The sequence below is a fragment of the Diabrotica virgifera genome, chromosome 1 (assembly GCF_917563875.1).
Source record: "Diabrotica virgifera virgifera chromosome 1, PGI_DIABVI_V3a".
In the NCBI taxonomy this organism is placed as follows: Eukaryota; Metazoa; Arthropoda; class Insecta; order Coleoptera; family Chrysomelidae; genus Diabrotica; species Diabrotica virgifera.
Window position 1 is genome coordinate 169,674,240 of NC_065443.1, and position 19,207 is coordinate 169,693,446.

Genomic DNA, 19,207 nt, shown 5'->3' on the forward strand with positions numbered 1-19,207 from the left:
CAATAAAAGTAGTACTCCTAAGATACAATGCAATAATACAAACAATCACAATTTACCTAAAATATAAAATGTAACAAATATAACATATAACACTAAATTTAACAAGACGTATTAACAATAATGAAGACGTTTTTACAACAATGAACATCATAAAGCCAGAGATCTCTTCAGTTGATCCAATGAAATATTGAAAACATCAACATTACTACTATTCAATAATCCCATATACCTATAGACTGGGCTAGAAAAACCATAGGATGTTCTGTGGTAAGAGACACTGAATGTTTTATGATAGCGCAGGGCCCGATAGGGAACATTAAAATCAATTTGGTTCAAGATACTTGGACAATCAATTTGTGCGTTAATCAATTTATGTAGAAAGATTGCACCAGAGATGTCACGATGTAATCTGAGAGGAAGTAGAGAGAGATGGGATTCTACAGTTGAGTAATCATGGTTAACTATAGTTAGATAAGATGTAAATGCGAGTAACGTAAAAATTTATGTTGGATCCTCTCGACCATATGGATGTGGTTTTGATAGTAAAGGGACCAAACTACCAAACAGTACTCCAACAAGGATCTAACAATTGAGCAATAAACCAATCTCATTGCTACCACTTGCTACCAATTTTTCTCATAACAAAACCTATAAACTTAGATGCCTTTACAGAAATAGTATTAAGAGGATCGGTACGTATTTTCGGCTGCAATGCTATTCAAATGGGGATTAATTTTTTTCGAATCCTGAGAAAACTAATAAGTATTTTTGAAAAATTTAAACGCAAAATGAAAGATTACGTTATTAGCGAGTGCCGAAAGTCCCTGAGAACTTCTATAATGTTTATTTTAATAAGTTACATCTATAAAACACCACGAGTTAAATAAGTTTAAAAGAGACTATATACAAGCAACAAGTATTAGCATAGAAGACTGGAACGGTCCTTTAACAGTAACTGCAATATATAGTCCACCACGACATACTATAGCCAAAAATCAATACCAAGAATTCTTCAACACACTTGGAAACAGGTTTCTAGCAGGCGGCGATTATAACGCAAAACACACTCACTGGGGATCCAGGCTAATAACTCCGAAAGGTAGGCAATTATACATGGCAATGGAAACCAACAACCTTAAATATAGAGTTAGCCTACCTTAAATATTAGAGTTAGCTCCGATCTTACTATCAGTCAGCGAAATTATTTAAATGAACTTAGGAAGGAACTGGAAATAAAAAAAAGTGCTGGTGAAACAAATCTGACTACCAAGTATGTACATGGAATTCCTAAAATTTTACCTATTAAAGAAAAAAACTAATCTGTAGGGATAAATCTAATTTAAATCATTCAAAGCTATCTGTTTATTTTCATAATGTGGGAGGCATGCGTACGAAGTTGATAGATTTTAGTCTAAGTGTATTATGTTCGAGTTATGATGTTATTATACTTGTTGAAACATGGTTGACAAATAGCTATTCTGATTCAGAATTGGGCTTGAATTCTGATTATAATATCTTTCGAGCAGATCGTGATAATTTTGATCATTTTAAAGATAAGGGAAGAGGTGGCGGTGTCCTTATAGCCGTTAAGAAAAAATTTAACAGTTTTGCTCTATCTATACCTCATACTAAAATTGAACAAATTTTTGTACTAGTTAATATTGGAACAGAGAAAGTTATTTTTGGCTCTGTGTACATACCGCCACGGTCTGATCATGAAATATACGAAGATCATTGTAATGTCCTTGATTTTATATTAATGAACAATAACTACTCTAAGGTTTTTATTTCTGGTGACTTTAATCTTCCGAATGTTACGTGGACAAACGATAATTTAGGAGTTAATTTATTGAACTATCCACCAAATTCACCAGCTTTACATATGGTTAATTACTATAGTTTTTACAACCTTTTTCAAAATAATTTTGTGTCCAATAGTAGAAATGTAATTTTAGACTTAATCTTTTCTAATTGTAACGAGTTGAGTGTTGTAAATGCTGCTGATTTAATTTTTCCTAACTCCCTTAACCACAATGGTGTAACATTTGATGTTAATATAATAAATAACAGTGATCCTTTAAAGTACGCAGAGTCATATTATGATTTTAAAAACGGTGATTATATTGGTATGAACTTTTTCTTGTCGGAAATAAATTGGGATTCACTAAAGGCTTTGAATATTGAAGACGCTGTGTCTAAATTTTACGATATTGTCAATCATGCAATAAATTCTTATGTTCCTAAAAAAGTATGTAAGACAAGTACATTTCCAATTTGTTTAGCCCGGAGTTAAAACGACTAATAATAGAAAAGAAAAAATATCATAAAAAGTATAAGATGTTCAACAATTATGATGATTTTATTATTTTTCATAACTTACGATCTGAATGTAGTACACTGAGTAAAGATTGTTATAATTTGTATGTTAGAGATTCTGAATTTAGAATTAATAATGACCCAGGCACTTTTTGGAAATATATAAACAGTCGCAAAAAAAATTATGATGTACCTTGCCATTTATATTTAGGAGATGATCAAAGTAGTTCTGGGGAGGAAGCTGTGAATTTATTTGCAAAATTTTTTTCTACAGTGTTCACTGACCATAATACTACCCCCCCACAATATCAATTTGAAAATGCTGGTAACATGAGTTCATGCTCTTTTAACATAAATACTATTTTTGAGAGTATTCACAATTTGGCTCCTAAACTAAATTTTGGCCCTGATGGCATTCCTAACTATCTATTAAAACAATGTGTTTGTACTATATCTAAGCCATTGTGTATACTCTTTAATAAATCTTTGCAAGAAGGGGTTTTCCCTGATTGCTGGAAACGAAGTTACGTAAAACCTATATTTAAATCTGGTTCAAAGTCAAATGTGGAAAACTACAGAGCAGTTTGTACTATATCAGCAATTCCAAAATTATTAGATTATTTAGTTACTAAGCAGCTTACTTGTGAATTCGGCAGTATTCTGGTGAATGAACAACACGGTTTTGTACAGGGTAAATCTACAGTAACTAATTTACTTCTTTATCAGAATGACATTGTTATTGCTTTGGAAAACAAATTACAAGTAGATTCCATCTATACTGATTTTTCTAAAGCATTCGATAAGGTCAATCATAATATCTTACTTGCAAAACTTACAGCATACGGTGTTTCTGGAAGTCTCTTTGATTGGATGCAAAGTTACCTGACTAATCGAAGTTTTAGTGTAAAAATAGGATGTTTTCTTTCTAATGCTTTTACAGCTACATCTGGAGTACCGCAAGGTTCCCACTGTGGCCCCCTTCTATTTAATCTGTTCTTGAATGATGTTCACTCTATTTTTAAGGAAGTTAACTTTTTAATGTTTGCTGATGATGTTAAAATATATAAGACTGTCAATAATGAGGATAACATTTTTCAGCTTCAGTCACAAGTAAATGATTTTTATGAGTGGTGTGGTAGAAATGATATGGAACTTAATATTAATAAATGCTTTTTAATAACTTTTGCTAGATCCCATTCGCCTATTCACCATCAATATTTTATTAATAATACTCCTGTCACACGTGTGAACGAAATTCGGGATTTGGGTATAATATTTGATTGTAAATTAACATTTTACTCTCACATTGACCATACTGTTTCGAAAGCATTTAAGATGTTGGGTTTTGTATTGCGTTCATCAAAAGATTTGTCAATTCACACAATAAAAATCTTATATTGCAGTATCGTGAGATCAATTATTGAATATGGTTCTATTATCTGGTCACCTAGTTATGCATATCAAATCCTAAATATTGAAAAGGTTCAAAACAAATTTTTACGTTTCGCAGCTTTTAAGATGGGTTTAACAGTTAGAAATTATACTTATGATAATATATTAAAGAGATTAAATTTACAAACTCTTGAACGCAGAAGAGTCATGTTGGATATTTGTTGTCTTCGCAAAATTATCTCTGGTGTTATTAACTCCGAAGAATTGATAAGTCTTGTATACTTTAATATACCTGCTAGATTGACACGAAATCCACAAATATTCAGGGAACAACGACATGCTACAAATTATGGTCAATATGCACCAATTAGTAGATTGGCCCTGTATGGAAACAAGTTTAGTCATGTAATAGATCTGTTTGGTTCTTCAGTTTCCTCTATTAAACAAGAACTCGGGCGTCTTGAATTTTGAATTTAAAAAATTAAATAGATTTAACTCTTATAGTTAATTCAGTTGTTTTCATCATTTACAAATAATTTATATTCTTTTTTATTTTTTATGTTTGTGTTTTATAGTTGTAGTTTTACATGTATCTAAATTTTATATTTTCATTATTATGACAAAAGCTCTGCTTTATTGTATTTTGTATGTATTGGGTTTATCCCGTTAATAAATAAATAAATAAATAAATACATATCTACTGGCGAACCCACATACTGGCCCACAGACACAAACAAAATTCCAGATTTGGTTGATTTCTGTGTGACTAAAGGAATACCACTTGAATCCCAGACAGCACAATCTTGTTTCGATCTTTCATCCGACCACTCTCCTGTCTTGGTCACGATATCTACGAATATCCTCGAAACACAACCTCCACCATATCTAAGTAGTAAATATACCAATTGGATTAAATTCCGGGCTATCCTTGATGAGAGACTGGACCTAAACATCCTACTAAAATCGGATGGCGAAATTGACGAAGCAGTAAATCAATTAAATAGGATAATTCAGGAAGCTGGCTGGCAGTCAACACCTAAACAACCAAGAACAATCATACACAAAGATTTACCCAACGAAATAAAAGAAAAAATCGCAGAAAAAAGAAGACTAAGGAAAGTATGGCAAAGAACCCGTGCACCCCAGGATAAAAATAGATTAAACCAAGCTACAGCGCGACTAAAAACTTTGTTAAACAACAATAAAAACAACGACATAAAACGATATCTACAAAATCTATCTGCTACGGAAACCTCCGAATACTCGCTATGGAAGGCAACACGAAAGATTAACAGACCACAACTCTCTAATCCGCCTATCCGGGCCAGTAACAGACGATGGGCTAAAAGTAACAACGAAAAAGCTACAGTCTTTGCCAAATACCTGGAGGAAGTGTTCCAACCACATGCCCAAAACAACAACTCTGATGCAGAAGATAATATTCAATTGTATTTAGAATATCCATACCAACTAGAAGCACCGTTGGAGAAATTCACAGCCAAACAAGTTTTCAACAAAATCCAAACAGATATGAATCAGAAAAAGTCCCCAGGGTTCGACTTAATCACTGCAAGAATTTTAAAAGAACTTCCCAAGAAAGGCGTGCAATATTTGACACAGATTTTTAACGCAATCTTAAGAACTGGTTACTATCCCCTTTTGTGGAAAGTGGCACAAATCATCTTAATACCCAAACCAGGCAAGCCTGTAGAAGAAGTTAAGTCCTATAGACCTATCAGTCTACTTTCAGTGATGTCAAAGGTTTTTGAAAAACTCTTACTAGACAGATTACAGCCAATCCTCGTGGAAAAGCAGCTAATACCCAACCACCAGTTTGGATTTAGACAACAACATGCTACCACCGAGCAAATTCATCGAGTCTGCAATTCCATAAACAAAGCCTTAGAAGAGAAGCAATACTGCTCTGCAGCCTTTTTGGATGTCTCGCAGGCTTTTGATAAAGTCTGGCACACTGGCTTGCTATACAAAATAAGAAAAGTCCTTCCTCTCAACTACTTTCTAATCCTCAAGTCCTATCTCTCCGACCGCCATTTCCTTGTAAAAGTTAAAGATCAGTGCACTAACTTATATCCAATCAACGCTGGAGTACCTCAGGGTAGTGTCCTTGGACCAGTTCTCTACCGACTCTACACAGCAGATCTTCCTACAAGCCAAAACATCATCACAGCCACATATGCAGATGACACAGCAATCATTGCAGCTCACTCAAACCCGTACATCGCCTCACAACTGCTCCAGACAAATCTCGACAGTATAAATATCTGGTTACAAACATGGCAAATTAAAGTAAACGAAAGCAAGTCAGTACATATAACGTTCACTAATCGAAAAGATACGTGCCCAACCATCTCAATAAATAATCAAGTACTACAACAAAAGGATGACGTAAAATACCTAGGTATGCACTTGGACCGCAGATTAACGTGGAAGAAACACATATTCACGAAAAGAAAACAGTTGGGTCTGAAACTCAATAAAATGTACTGGCTGATAGGAAAAAGGTCACAACTGAGTTTGTACAATAAAATTTTAGTATACAAGGCAGTGATTAAGCCAATATGGAGCTATGGTATCCAACTGTGGGGATCTGCGTCGAGATCCAATATCGACATCCTGGAGAGATTCCAATCGAAAACCTTGCGCATTATCACAAATGCACCGTGGTACATGCCCAATGAACACATCAATCGTGATCTCCAAATGAAGACTGTCAAATGAAGAAGAAATTGCCAGTTACGCCCAAAAATACGACATCCGACTACAAAACCACCCCAACAGGCTAGCAAAGAACCTAATGAGACCCCAGGCAAACAGAAGGTTAAAGCGCCACACTCCAAGCGATCTACGAACAAGATTTTAAATTTTAAATTTTCAAAAATATTTTATTTATTATAGAGTTTTATTTATAGGGTTTTATTTATTAGTCACAAATAATTTTGTTAAGTACTAAAATTATGATTTTATAGGTTATTGTCACTGGACAGTCTCCTGCAAGTCTCTTTTAATTGTTAAACAATTTACTTATTGTAATCATTATTACAGATTGTAAATAAATGGGATGTTAAAAAAAAAAAATAAGTTACAGGGGTGAAAAACTAAGAGAAAATTTAGTGTGATTTTTAATTTCAAATATCTTATTCAAAATAAACTTTTTATTTATTCTAAGGGACTTTCGGCCCTCGGTAATAATATAGTCTTTCAATCTACGCTTAAATTTTTCAAAAATATTTATTAGTTTTTTCAGGATTCGAAAAAAATGAACACAATGCCGTGGTAATATTTTCCAAATCTATCTTTGTCTTACAACGCACTCAGCCGAATATAATATAATATAATATGTCAGCATATATTGTCAGTCAGACACTGACAATCAGTGACAATTTTAAATATTTGACATTGCATCGGGAATATTTTAAGTTATTGATTAAATATTATTGATATATAGTGTATTTGATAAATAATTTATTTAAGACGTGAACTTAATAAAAAGTTTTTTATTGTGTATTATTTGTGGAAGATCCAAGCAGAGAATACATCAGGTTAATATATTCTGTGATCCAAGTATTTTGTTGTTAAAGATGTTCAAAATTGTAAGCGTTCCATAACAATATACTATTAAAAAATCACTTTAACACTTTTCCTCTTTTCTCGATTGAGTATTAGTTTTTGTTGTACAAATAAATTATTACGATCCCTGAATACATAGTTAGTGAAAAAATTATCACATTTATTAACTCAATTAATAATTTGCAATTATAAAAATAACAGTTATCCAAGAACATTCAAAAGCCATCTCTTTAAATTAATGATGACATTTTCAAGTAGAATGACATTCTAGTAATGTTTACATATCCATACCAGTGTGAATTTTACTACACGTAATTTGCTGTGTAAAGACAGAAAAAGTAGGGATACACATAAAATATTTGTGAATTATGTACCCATAGCCTTAATGTGTTCTACAAAAGAAAGTTTTTCATCCATAATGACACCTAAGTCTTTAAGGGAAGAAACACGATTGAGTGGTTGGTTACATACAGAATAACTCGTTTCAACTTTTCCAACCTTATGTGTAAAACTTATGAAAGATTGGTATTTAAATTAAGTCTATTTTGAATGCACCAGGCATGTAGACAGTCTAAATCCTCCTGTAACAGATCTTGGTCTCTAATCGTTTCTATAACTCTCCAGAATTTTAAATCATCAGCAAACATTAAACACTTACTATTATGAAAGCAGTCAATTATATCATTAACAAAGATGTTAAAGAGGAGATGTGACCACCCTGAGGAACTCCAGAGCTTACTTTTATTTCATCGGAGAGATGACTACCAATCTTCACCCTTTGACTACGACCCGTTAAGTAATTTTTTATCCACTCGTCGACACTTGAATGTTATGTGGACAAACGATAATTTAGGAGTTAGTTTATTGAACTATCCACCAAATTCACCAGCTTTACATATTATGGTTAATTGCTATAATTTCTACAACCTTTTTCAAAATAATTTTGTGTCCAATAGTAGAAATGTAATTTTAGACTTATCTTTTCTAATTGTAATGAGTTGAGTATTGTAAATGCTGCTGATTTAATTTTTCCTAACCCCCTTAACCACAATGGTGTAATGTTTGATGTTAATATAATAAATAACAGTGATTCTTTAAAGTATGCAGAGTCATATTATGATTTTAAAAACGGTGATTACATCGTTATGAACTTTTTCTTGTCGGAAATAAATTGGGAGTCACTAAAGGCTTTGAATATTGAAGACGCTGTGTCTAAATTTTACGATATTATCAATCATGCAATAAATTCTTTTGTTCCTCAAAAAGTATGTAAGACAAGTACATTTCCAGTTTGGTTTAGACCGGAGTTAAAACAATTAATAATAGAAAAGAAAAAATATCAAAAAAGGTATAAGATGTTCAACAATTATGATGATTTTATTATTTTTCATAACTTAAGATCTAAATGTAGTAGACTAAGTAAAGATTGTGACCTGACCTTTTGTCATTAACATACTTCCAAAAGGATTTAGGATTATTAATTAGGTCTGACTCAATCCCTCCAATACAGTTGTTAAAACATATTACCAATAAACGTTTACATTCAGCTCTAAGACTTGAAAACTTCGTATACTCAGTGTCAGAATGATTGTTAAGATAAAAAAGGTGCGCATACCTTTTCTCCCTTGTTAGTTTTCTTAGATCTGAGGAGAACCATTTAGGAAAAGTAGATGTTCTATATTTTTCCAAATCATAAAAAAATCTTCATAAATCAATTTTGTAGTTTTAGTGTCATTTAGGTTGAGAGCTATGGAACATTCATTTCCTACATGGTGTAAACTTTTATCAACAAGTGGATCTCCCACTTTGATGACATTCAGTTCCCTAACGTTAGAAAAAACTAAATCTAAAAATACATTACGATTGTTAGGGACATTGTTATTTTGGAAGAATTTCAAATAATCAAAAGCTTGTGCTACATCCACCGCAGGATCTCCATCAGGACAATGCACCAACACACCATATTCATCATTATCCCATGCTGCATTAGGCAAGTTGTAATCACCAAATACGAACATAACACCACCAATCACAAACTCTGTATTATTGCACTGTCATAATATGTATAATTGTTCAACTCTATAGACGTTATGTCCGTCAAAGTGTTAACTAATAACAAATATAGGTTTCAAAATTGGTTTTACATTTTATTTTTAATTTACAATCATTTAGAGAATTCAGTTTTGCTACATACTTCCCTCCATAGACATTTAATACCTACATTGCGTGCTGCCATCTAAAACTAAGTGATGATTGTGACAGAAAACTGAGGCTATTAAGGGGGAAGTCTCGATGGGGTTTATAGATCACGTTACTTTCCCACTGTCACCGATTTGATGAACTCCTCCGAGTAGAAGGAAAATTCCCACCTAATACCTCCAGTTTTCTGTCGCAATCGTCACTTAGTTTTAAATGGCAGCGTGCAGTCTAGGTATTATATTTTATATCTATGCTTCTCAGGAAAAAAAATTAACCTCAAATAAGCAAACAAAAAAATAGAAAGTATTTTCTTTGCTAATGGACCATTAAAAGTTATTGAAGTAAACTTATTGAAATTACAAAAACTTGACAAATTTTCTGAATTTTATCAATGTCCTATTCTGTTTTTCTATCCTCTTACTATTTTCCATACCCATCTCGCTTCCAACTAATAATTTGAAAAGATGCAAAAAATTCACTAGCATTGATATGGTGAAACATTACTGGAACACAAAAATAAAAGTATTGTATGTAATTATAATTACTGACTGATAGACTTCTCACTTATTTACTTCATATAAAATTTGTTTAATATTCACAAAACCATAATTTGCTTTAATCATATCATCAATACTAATTAAAATGTCACATTTGATGATTAACATTAAATAATGTCAAATTTAAATCTTTATTTCATTTACTTAGTTATTATCATTACTCTTATTTTTTACACCATTTTAAAAAAGTTTATAAACTTTTAGTACTTAATATATGTCTTTAAAATCCTATTAGTTAATGTAATGAAATCTACTCACTTAAATATGTTTCAACTGTCTCTTGATCAGGTGTGACAGTACCATCCACACCAACAAGTAACATTAAGCTGTCATTTATTTCTTCATCCCTTAGATCTGTTACTTTAACTACACTGTTTGCCATGATAATCTAAAACAGATTTAAGTATTTGAAGATTGTCTCAACAATGGCATAATCATTTTCTTGCCAATAACCTGCCATATCATTTTCTTTTAAAATATAAACAAAACGAGCAGATCTTAGAACCATGAAGAAGAAACACAGGTAAGCTATAGAACATGAAAAAGTAAATCCAAATCAGGAAAAATACATACAAACCATGAAATGCAGGTAAACTATAGAATATGAAAAATAAATCATAAACCAATTGTGTTATCAAAAAGAAACAAATGACTAAGGTACATGAAGTTTGGGAGGAATACACAAAACATGAGGAATGAAGAAATGGATATAGGAAACATAAATAAGTTCTTTTGAAATATAAAGGGAAAAGGGATTTCAAATATTCCTCTTTGTAATAAAAGGCTTTTATTAAACAAAGGGAGAAAATGTTCATAGCATTTGTTAAAAAAAACTGATTGTGGTATTTTGTTGTACAATAGATTTAATGAATAAGTCATGAACATAAATAAAGAAAAACGTAGATGAGGAAGCCTTTATTTATATAAAGAATAACAATTTTGATATGACAGGTTCATTTATCCACCAAAATGCTAACATGCAAAATTAAAAGCCCTGAATGGGCTACTACATTGATGTATTTAATGTCTATTGATTTACACAAATCTAACAATCAACATCTAATACCTAGAATATGAAAATTACACAAAACCACGTTCACGTTGGGGGGCGAGCTTTTTAATAATCAATTACGCTTGTTTGTTTATCGATCTTAGTCCGGTTTTATATATTATGAGCACTACACTTCTTGTTTCACATAGTTACGCAACACACACTGTTTGTAAAGCATAATTCTCAATCTTATTAGTAAATGTAAACTAATTCTGAAGAAATTAACAGTAATTTAAACGCTGTAACATCCATCTTGTTTTGCAAATGCGAGGATTTATTTTAAAGCTCAACGCCACCAAGCTAAAGATGGAGGAAATAAGGAAGACAAATGTCAATGTCAGTTGTCGTTGTCAATTTCAATTTTATGTTTGATCACAGAACACCAAACACCATTTTTATTTTTGTTGGACCAAGGCCCTGATTCTAAAGTCCACTTTACATCAACAATAAATTGGACAAGAAATTGACCAAGTTATTCAAGGCCAAATTTGACGTGTAAAAGCACACTTTGACATCTAAGTTTGTTCGTTATAAACTTCACGTGAAGAAATTGACGAAAAAGAAAATTGTTCTATTCATGTTCTATTTTTTCATTTATTTGGCCTGAATTCAGTGTCACCAACCTGTGTCCATTTGGCGGGAAGTGGAAGTAGAGCTGTAGAGCTTTTTGTTTATTATTATTTGTTGAGGTTGAGTCTTTCATGTTCATGACAACCTAAAAATTTTGATTGGAAAATGCATATAAGATAAGGGGGTGGGAAAATGGAAATTAGTGGCTTTTTTGCAGTTCTGTCTGTTAGTTTTGCTCTGGCTGGGTCTCTTTTGTTTAAACAATTATGTAAGTATTATAAAAACGTTTTCAATTTTCTGTATTCTTTAGGAAACGAATTATTTATGCATATTATTACCTGTAAATAGTAGTACCTATTTCCTATTTCTTTTGATTTTTAATTGTAAAGAATAGAAAAATTACCATTCATTTTAATTTTTTAGAATCAGCTGAAAGTGGTCTACAAAAAAACCAGGAAGGAAACGTATTATAGCCTTGTTGTGGCTATGAAAGGCAAAAGAAAGATACCTATAAAAAGTGTATTGACTAGTTGGAAGAAACTCCACATTGTCGATGCATAATAAGATATTACTTTATAAACAAATATCAAGACCTAGGAATGGAACCTGGATAATATAGTCATCAAGAAGATAGCAGGAGGTCATGAGCAACAACAACTTCATAAGTATGAGAATATTGAGGAAATCCAGCTCCTCGATATCTACTACTGGACAAACTAGAAGATTGAAGAGGACAAAGCCTTTTGAACTAGTTTGAGTGATAGGTGATAGTGAAAAGCAGAGCGTAGTGCTTGTGTGCCTGTGTATGTTAGAATAGTGCACGATCTTGTTAGATTAGATAAGAGACTCTATAGGGTAAGCTCTTCATTTTAAGGAACAGTAGTAATTTAGGTTAAATTAAAATTGCTCATTGGTCAGTTATGACCAGATTGTAATTCTCTGATGTTTGGCAAAAAGGGCTGAAGTCAGAATTGCACATCAATAATGTTTTGATGATTTCTGGACCATAAAAAAAGTGTTGCAGACTTAAACTGTATGTACCAATAAAAAGAGCCGATTTTTCTGGTCCAGAAATCATCAAAACATTATCGATGTGCAATTCTGACTTAAGCCCTTTTTCCCAAACATCAGAGAATTGCAATGTACAATTCAATACAAATGAATCATCATCGTAGTGATGATTATGGAAAAAAATATATATATATAGAAATATATATATTTTGTGCAATAAAAATGTTTATATTTATCAAGGATGTATTATTTGGTATGGCCACATATACTTCTGGTATATCGTCGGTGATGTGACAATACCTCCTATCTGCTTTTTCATGAATTTTGTAGGAGACGAAAAACCATTTTTAGGGTCATCTGTTTTCACATGTAAATTTTGACATGTTTTGTAGTAAATAGATAATTGAATTTACTACAAAACATGTCAAAAAATATCATATGAAAACAGGAGGTGACTGTAAAAAAAGTTTTTAGTCTCTTACAAAATGGTTAACAGTTAATAGAGAGACAGATAATCGAGGTTCCACTGTATAGTGAAATTTGGACACCCGACACCCCATACAAATTTTATGGGGGTTTTGTTCGTTTAAACCCCCCCCCCAAACTTTTGTGTAAGTTACAATTGAATTATTATTGTGGTACTATTAAACACAATGTTTTTAAAACTTTTTTGCCTCTTAGTACTTTTTTGAAGTCAGTTTTTATCGTGATATTTTGAATATTTGTCAAATCCACCACATATTTGTATATGGTTAAGTACGATTGTAGAGACTAATAATATGAAAATTTATTTATGATTTACATTTTTAGGTATATTTTGAACCATTTTAAAAAGAAGCCATATCTTGATAAAAAGAGCTTTATCGAAAAAATAGAAAGAGGTAAAAAAGTTTTAAAAACACAGTGTTTAACTAATGGTACCGCAGAAATAATTTAATTGGAACGTACCCAAAAGTTTGGGGGGGTTAAAGGGAACAAAACCCCCATAAAATTTTTATGGGGTGCACAAATTTCACTATAATTTTTCTTTAAGATGTTACTGCAATAATATTGCTTCATGTCCATTTTCAATAAAAAATCTTTAATAGTTTTCGATATATTCGAAAAAATCGAATTTTCATTTTGTATCTTCAAAGGGCTGTAACTTTTTTTGTGTGCATATTTGTACTAAGGTAAGTTAGGTTCATTCAAATTATTTTTGGTCCCAGAATATGTGATTTAATTTACGACCAATCTTTTCGGGACACCCTGTATAATAAATGGGATTAGCTGGCTTAAAAATTCATAATCTACGTTCTGTAGAAAATATACAGTTTTTGGTTTCTTTTTAACTAGATCTTAATATCTAACCAAGCATTTTAAGACCTTTTTATTATTTTTTCGATGATATATTCATGTTTTTAGTTTGTTCAAAATATTCTAGATGATTGTACACTATAATAGATAGCCAACTAAATAAACACAAAAATTTTATTTTTGTTACAGCCTGTATATAAGTTTACCTATATATACAGTGCATTACGCACCACCTTAAAAATTGGGCATTTTTGATGTCTCGAATTTCCTAAACCTGTTGTCCCATCTAAGTGATTTTTTTATAATAATATAGCCTGAGGCTATAGGTTACTGCCTTATGCTTGTCATGCACGGGGAGCTATACTGTAATATATATTATATCACGTCGCTCTCTATAGTAATGAGTGAGCCTGCACATACGGAACCATTAGTTCCCTGTCTGCAGGCTCACTCATTACTATAGAGAGCGATATGATATAATATACATATATTACAGTATAGCTACCAGTGCATGACAAGCTTAAGGATGTAACCTATAGCCTAGGCTATATTATAAAAAAATCACTCAGATGAGACAACAGGTTTAGAAAATTCGAGACATCAAAAATGCCCTATTTTTAAGGTGGTGCGTTAATTTCTTGGAGAAGTGTATTGTAATTTAATGTAAATAATGTAATATCCAATAATTGTAATTTAATATAAGATGTAATATAAGTTCCTTAAAAATATATTTTTTATTTCCCACCATACATTCTCCACAGGTCTAAATATCGATGCTAGACGTCCACCGGAGGTCCTCTCAGGACGTTAGATGGACGTTCGGCAGCAAGACATTGGACCAAACTGGGACATCCTATGAAGGTCCAATTGACATTCACTGAACGTCCCCTCGGACGTTAGGTGGACGTCCATTGGACGTTTGGCAACGTGGCATTTGGACCAAAATAGGACGTCCTGTTAAGGTCCAATTTACGTCCCCTAGGACGTCCGATTAAGGTCCAATGTACGTCCCTTCGGACCTTAAGTGGACGTCCAACAGACATTCGGTAGCGCGACATTTGGACCAAAATAGGACGTTCCTTGGACGAAAACGGACCTCCCTAAAGTCTGTGAAGGACATCCTTGTGCTATTAGGGATGTAGGTATATAGTATCTTTATTCTATTATATTCTACTCTATTTCAAACCTATTCTATATAAGTATCTACACATTACACCTATTATCATCATCATCATTCTCTTTGCCTTATCCCTATGCAGTGTCGGCTTCCCTAATTGCATTTCTCCACACAATTCTATCTTGAGTCATATCAATGTTAATCCCCTTTACCAACATGTCCTGCCTTATCGTCTTCTTTGGTCTTCCTCTCCTACTCCTTCCAGGAATCTGCACTTCAGCTATTCTTCGTATTGGGTGATTAACGTCTCGATGTTGAACATGACCAAACCATCTTAACCTATGCTCTCTCATTTTGGCATCAATTGGTGCCACACCTAGACTTCCCCTAATATACTCATATCTAATTTTATCCTTCTTTGTCACTCCACTCATCCATCTAAGCATTCTCATTTCCACCACATGCATTCGTTGTTCCGCTTTCTTTTTCACTGCCCAACATTCAGTTCCGCGCATCATAGCCGGTCTTGTGGCTGTTTTATAGAATTTTCCCTTCAGCTTCATTGGAATTTTTCTGTCACAACACACCACTCGCTTCTTTCCACTTCATCCATCCAGCCCTAATTCTACTGCATGCATCTCCATCTATTTCTCCATTACTCTGTAATACCGATCCTAGGTACTTAAAACTATTGCTTTTCACAATCATTTCACCTATTATATTATATTTTACTTTATTCTATACTATATATCTATTCTAATCTATCTATATATTTCATTTAATCTGTTACATTCTACTCTATTCTGTTTTAAATCAAATACTTTATTAGTAAGTATCTACATATATATTACATCTATTCTATTATATTCTACTCTATTCTATTTCAGTTTATTTTATACTATATATCTATTCTATTCTATCTCTCTATTTTATTTATTTTATTAATCTGTTCTATTCTATTCTGTTTCAAATCAAACACTTTACTCAAACAAAGAAACAAACGACATTCAAAAGCTTCTAATAAAAAAATCATTGCATTGGTACTACTGAAAATATTGACATTTTTACAACATTTATTCCAAGTTCCTTCAATTTTTTTGAGGACAAGAAAATTTTGCTTTCAAGAAATTCACGAATTTATTGGCGTCAAGTTAATAACGAACAAACTTGGATGTCAAATTGTGCTTTGAGAACACGTCAAATTTGGCCTTGAATAACTTGGTCAATTTATTGTTCAATTTATTGTTGATGTAAAGTGCACTTATATGGCCCGGTTGTACAATCGAGGTTCAACTCCGGCTCAGCGCCATTACCGAGTTCAGGGCAAGAAGTGCGTTGTACATACAAAGTTTAAGCTTGAGCTCGGTTTAAGCCCGGGTTCAGCTGAGCGGTCGATGTTCGGCGGTTTAACGCTGGTTCAAGCATTTTTAACCTCACATTTTTGTCATTGTCAACGGAAATCATAATATTTACACCTTAAAAATGAACCTCATTGAAAATTTAACTAATAATGAAGATTTTCTGGAAATGGTAAATATTCTAGAAGGAAGGAGAACACAGAAACAGTGTAGGTCTAGAGAAAATCATTTTGAAAATGGAAGGATAATGCATTGTTGCAAAGATTTTGGATATCTGTTCACTGTTCACTATTTGTATGAAACTAATATTGCTCATAGAATAAAAAATCGAACAGATAGGTAAGAACGAGAACGAAAACAAGTGGCAAATTTGTTATTGACATTTCAAGAACCAAGCTGTATCTTCTAAGAACATGGTTTTTATTGCCTTAAATTAAGGTTTTGTGCAGTGAAGTGGGCCCATATCACTGGTTTTAAGCAACAGGCTCCTTTTTGCAACTTGTGAATGATTTTGAAGCAAATGTAGAAAACGATTTTGTTAATTTATTAAATTAGATGTACATAATTTATTAATAAATCTTAAATTAATTATATTTGTACCATGCTTATGTAGGTACATATTATCACTTTATTTAATAATAATTACAAACTAATTTACCTTCTAAAATTATTTAAATTACCTACCTACTTCCCTAGAATAAGGCAAATATTAACATTTTTGAGTGAATTTGAAATCATAGCTGTAAACAGTTAAATATTTATGAGAAGAGAATGTGAAGATTGAATTAGTATCTTCTTTGGTGATAGTGGTTACGGAGTCAAGAAAACCTGATAACACCCTTACGCAATCCTTCATCACAAGCTGAAATTTTATTTAATGAGGCACAATGAGAATGCAGAATGCATAGACACAGTTGAATGGGTCTACCGAATAACAATTGTTAAGTGCCATGTGATTCGTTTTTAAGAAATCGAACAAAAACTGTTAAAATTGGAATATTGGTAAATTTACACATTTAAAGGTTAGTTATTAATACAGTTTGTAAATAACTGTACTGTATTACTAATCCTTTTTTAATGGCATGGACTATATGTCAATCAGCCAGTCAAAGCATGACGAATATATTAAGAAGAATATAGGTACATTTAAAGACCGTAAAGTCCATAAAATATCAATGACGAAGAAAAGTTAGTTCAGTTGAGATGTAATTTAAGTACTGAAATTAAACAGATGGTACTAAGCTGAAGTAATTAATTACTAATCCTTAAAATGTATAAATTTACCATTATTATAATTTTAACAGTTTTTGTTCGATTTCTTAAAAACGAATCACATGGCACTTTTATTCGGAAGGCCCATTCAATTGTAATTGGAACATCAATGATACACAATATTGCAATGCTTTTTAATAACCCTTTGCTTATACTACATAAAGAAGAAGAAGTAGCAATAACATTAGCCAAAAATGTAGTAAATCTAACTGTCTATAGTCTAGAGAATCATGAGAAGTACAATTTGTCAAACGTAGGAGGAGGTTGAAAATCTTATGCATGAATACTTTGTTAATTTAGAAATTTAAACTAATACATACAACAACTATTAGATATTTATAAAAATTTCTTACTATCTGCTACAATCAATGGCTTTGATAAACTTCTTTAAAATTTTGGGGGTTATTTGTTTCATTCTATTTTGTACAATTCTGCTTTATTATTTGGCCAAAGATACCAATATTTCTTTTTGAGAAGTGAAATTGGAAGGCTTTTTTGCGTCCAGTGTAGAAAAAAACACTTATATAAAAACAGTTTTTTACAAAAAGAAAATAAACACATTGCAATATCCTAATACTTATAATACCTATTCAAATGGTCTGTTCACAAATTTAACGTAGGAAATTGATTAAACTGATAAACTAAACGATAGAAAATACCGATTAAACTAATAACAGTAATAAAAGAATTATATTGACAAAAACCAAATAATAATACATAAATGGCGGGAAAATTTATGTCGAGAATTGACGGGAATTGCTTTGAATACGCATGCCTTACGTTGCCAACCTTACCAAAATTTGTATGAACCTCGGCTTAACTGAACTCGGCATTGAACAACCCGAATGAAGTTAAACCGACGCTCAAAATTGAACCCGGTTCAACTAAGCCATAGCTTAAGCCGCCAATGTACAATCGGGCCTAAATCAAATTTCGACCAAAAACAAGTCGCTTTCAATATGGCGACTGTCGAAATTATTTGACACGGAGATGATGGCCAAATGGCCAAAAGCGAGGTTAGGTTTAGTTTAGATGTGTTTTGTTTATTTCTTGCAAGGAAAACTAAATCAAAAGGTATTATAATATAGCTGGGTTTAATTGAAATTTGCTTGTTTTGAGGAATTAGATAGAATAGTATTAAATTAGAAATATAATAATTGAGAATGTCCACAACATGAATCATCAACTCAATGAAAGATGTGAGGTAATAATCGGGGAAAATTAGTAAAAAACAAGGAAAATTAATTACCAGCTATTTTATTGCTGGACATGCTGAAATCAAATCTTAAGATTTCCTATATTAGTAATATAGCTGTGCAAAGTCCACAGAAAGTGTGCTATTTTGTTTATAAACAAATTAGCGCTCCGAAATCTTTTTTTTTTATTATTGCTCTATAACTCCGAAAATTTTAACTTTAAACCAAAACACTCACATAAAAATTGACAGTAATTTAATTCTGCACATTGATAATTTATTCCA

The 19,207-nt window shown here is 32.1% G+C and overlaps 1 protein-coding gene and 1 long non-coding RNA gene across 3 annotated transcripts in view; both read right to left on the minus strand.

Annotated features, from left to right (window-relative positions):
* The window catches only part of LOC126878850 (death-inducer obliterator 1), a 234,578-nt gene extending 223,151 nt beyond the window's left edge, over positions 1-11,427 (minus strand). For both annotated transcript variants that reach the window (XM_050641744.1, XM_050641743.1), the window contains exons 1-2: positions 11,119-11,427; positions 10,311-10,440 (exon numbers count right to left, since the gene is read on the minus strand). In XM_050641744.1, the coding sequence (XP_050497701.1) occupies positions 10,311-10,434 (124 nt within the window). In that variant the 5' untranslated portion in view covers positions 10,435-10,440; positions 11,119-11,427. The remainder of the gene's footprint in view (positions 1-10,310; positions 10,441-11,118) is intronic.
* A 5,557-nt stretch (positions 11,428-16,984) lies between these two features.
* Positions 16,985-18,854, minus strand: LOC126878865 (uncharacterized). The gene is made up of 2 exons (XR_007695842.1): positions 18,314-18,854; positions 16,985-17,317 (listed from the first exon to the last, which is right to left on the minus strand). It is a non-coding gene; the product is annotated as an uncharacterized LOC126878865 (long non-coding RNA).
* Between the last annotated feature and the right edge of the window lie 353 nt (positions 18,855-19,207).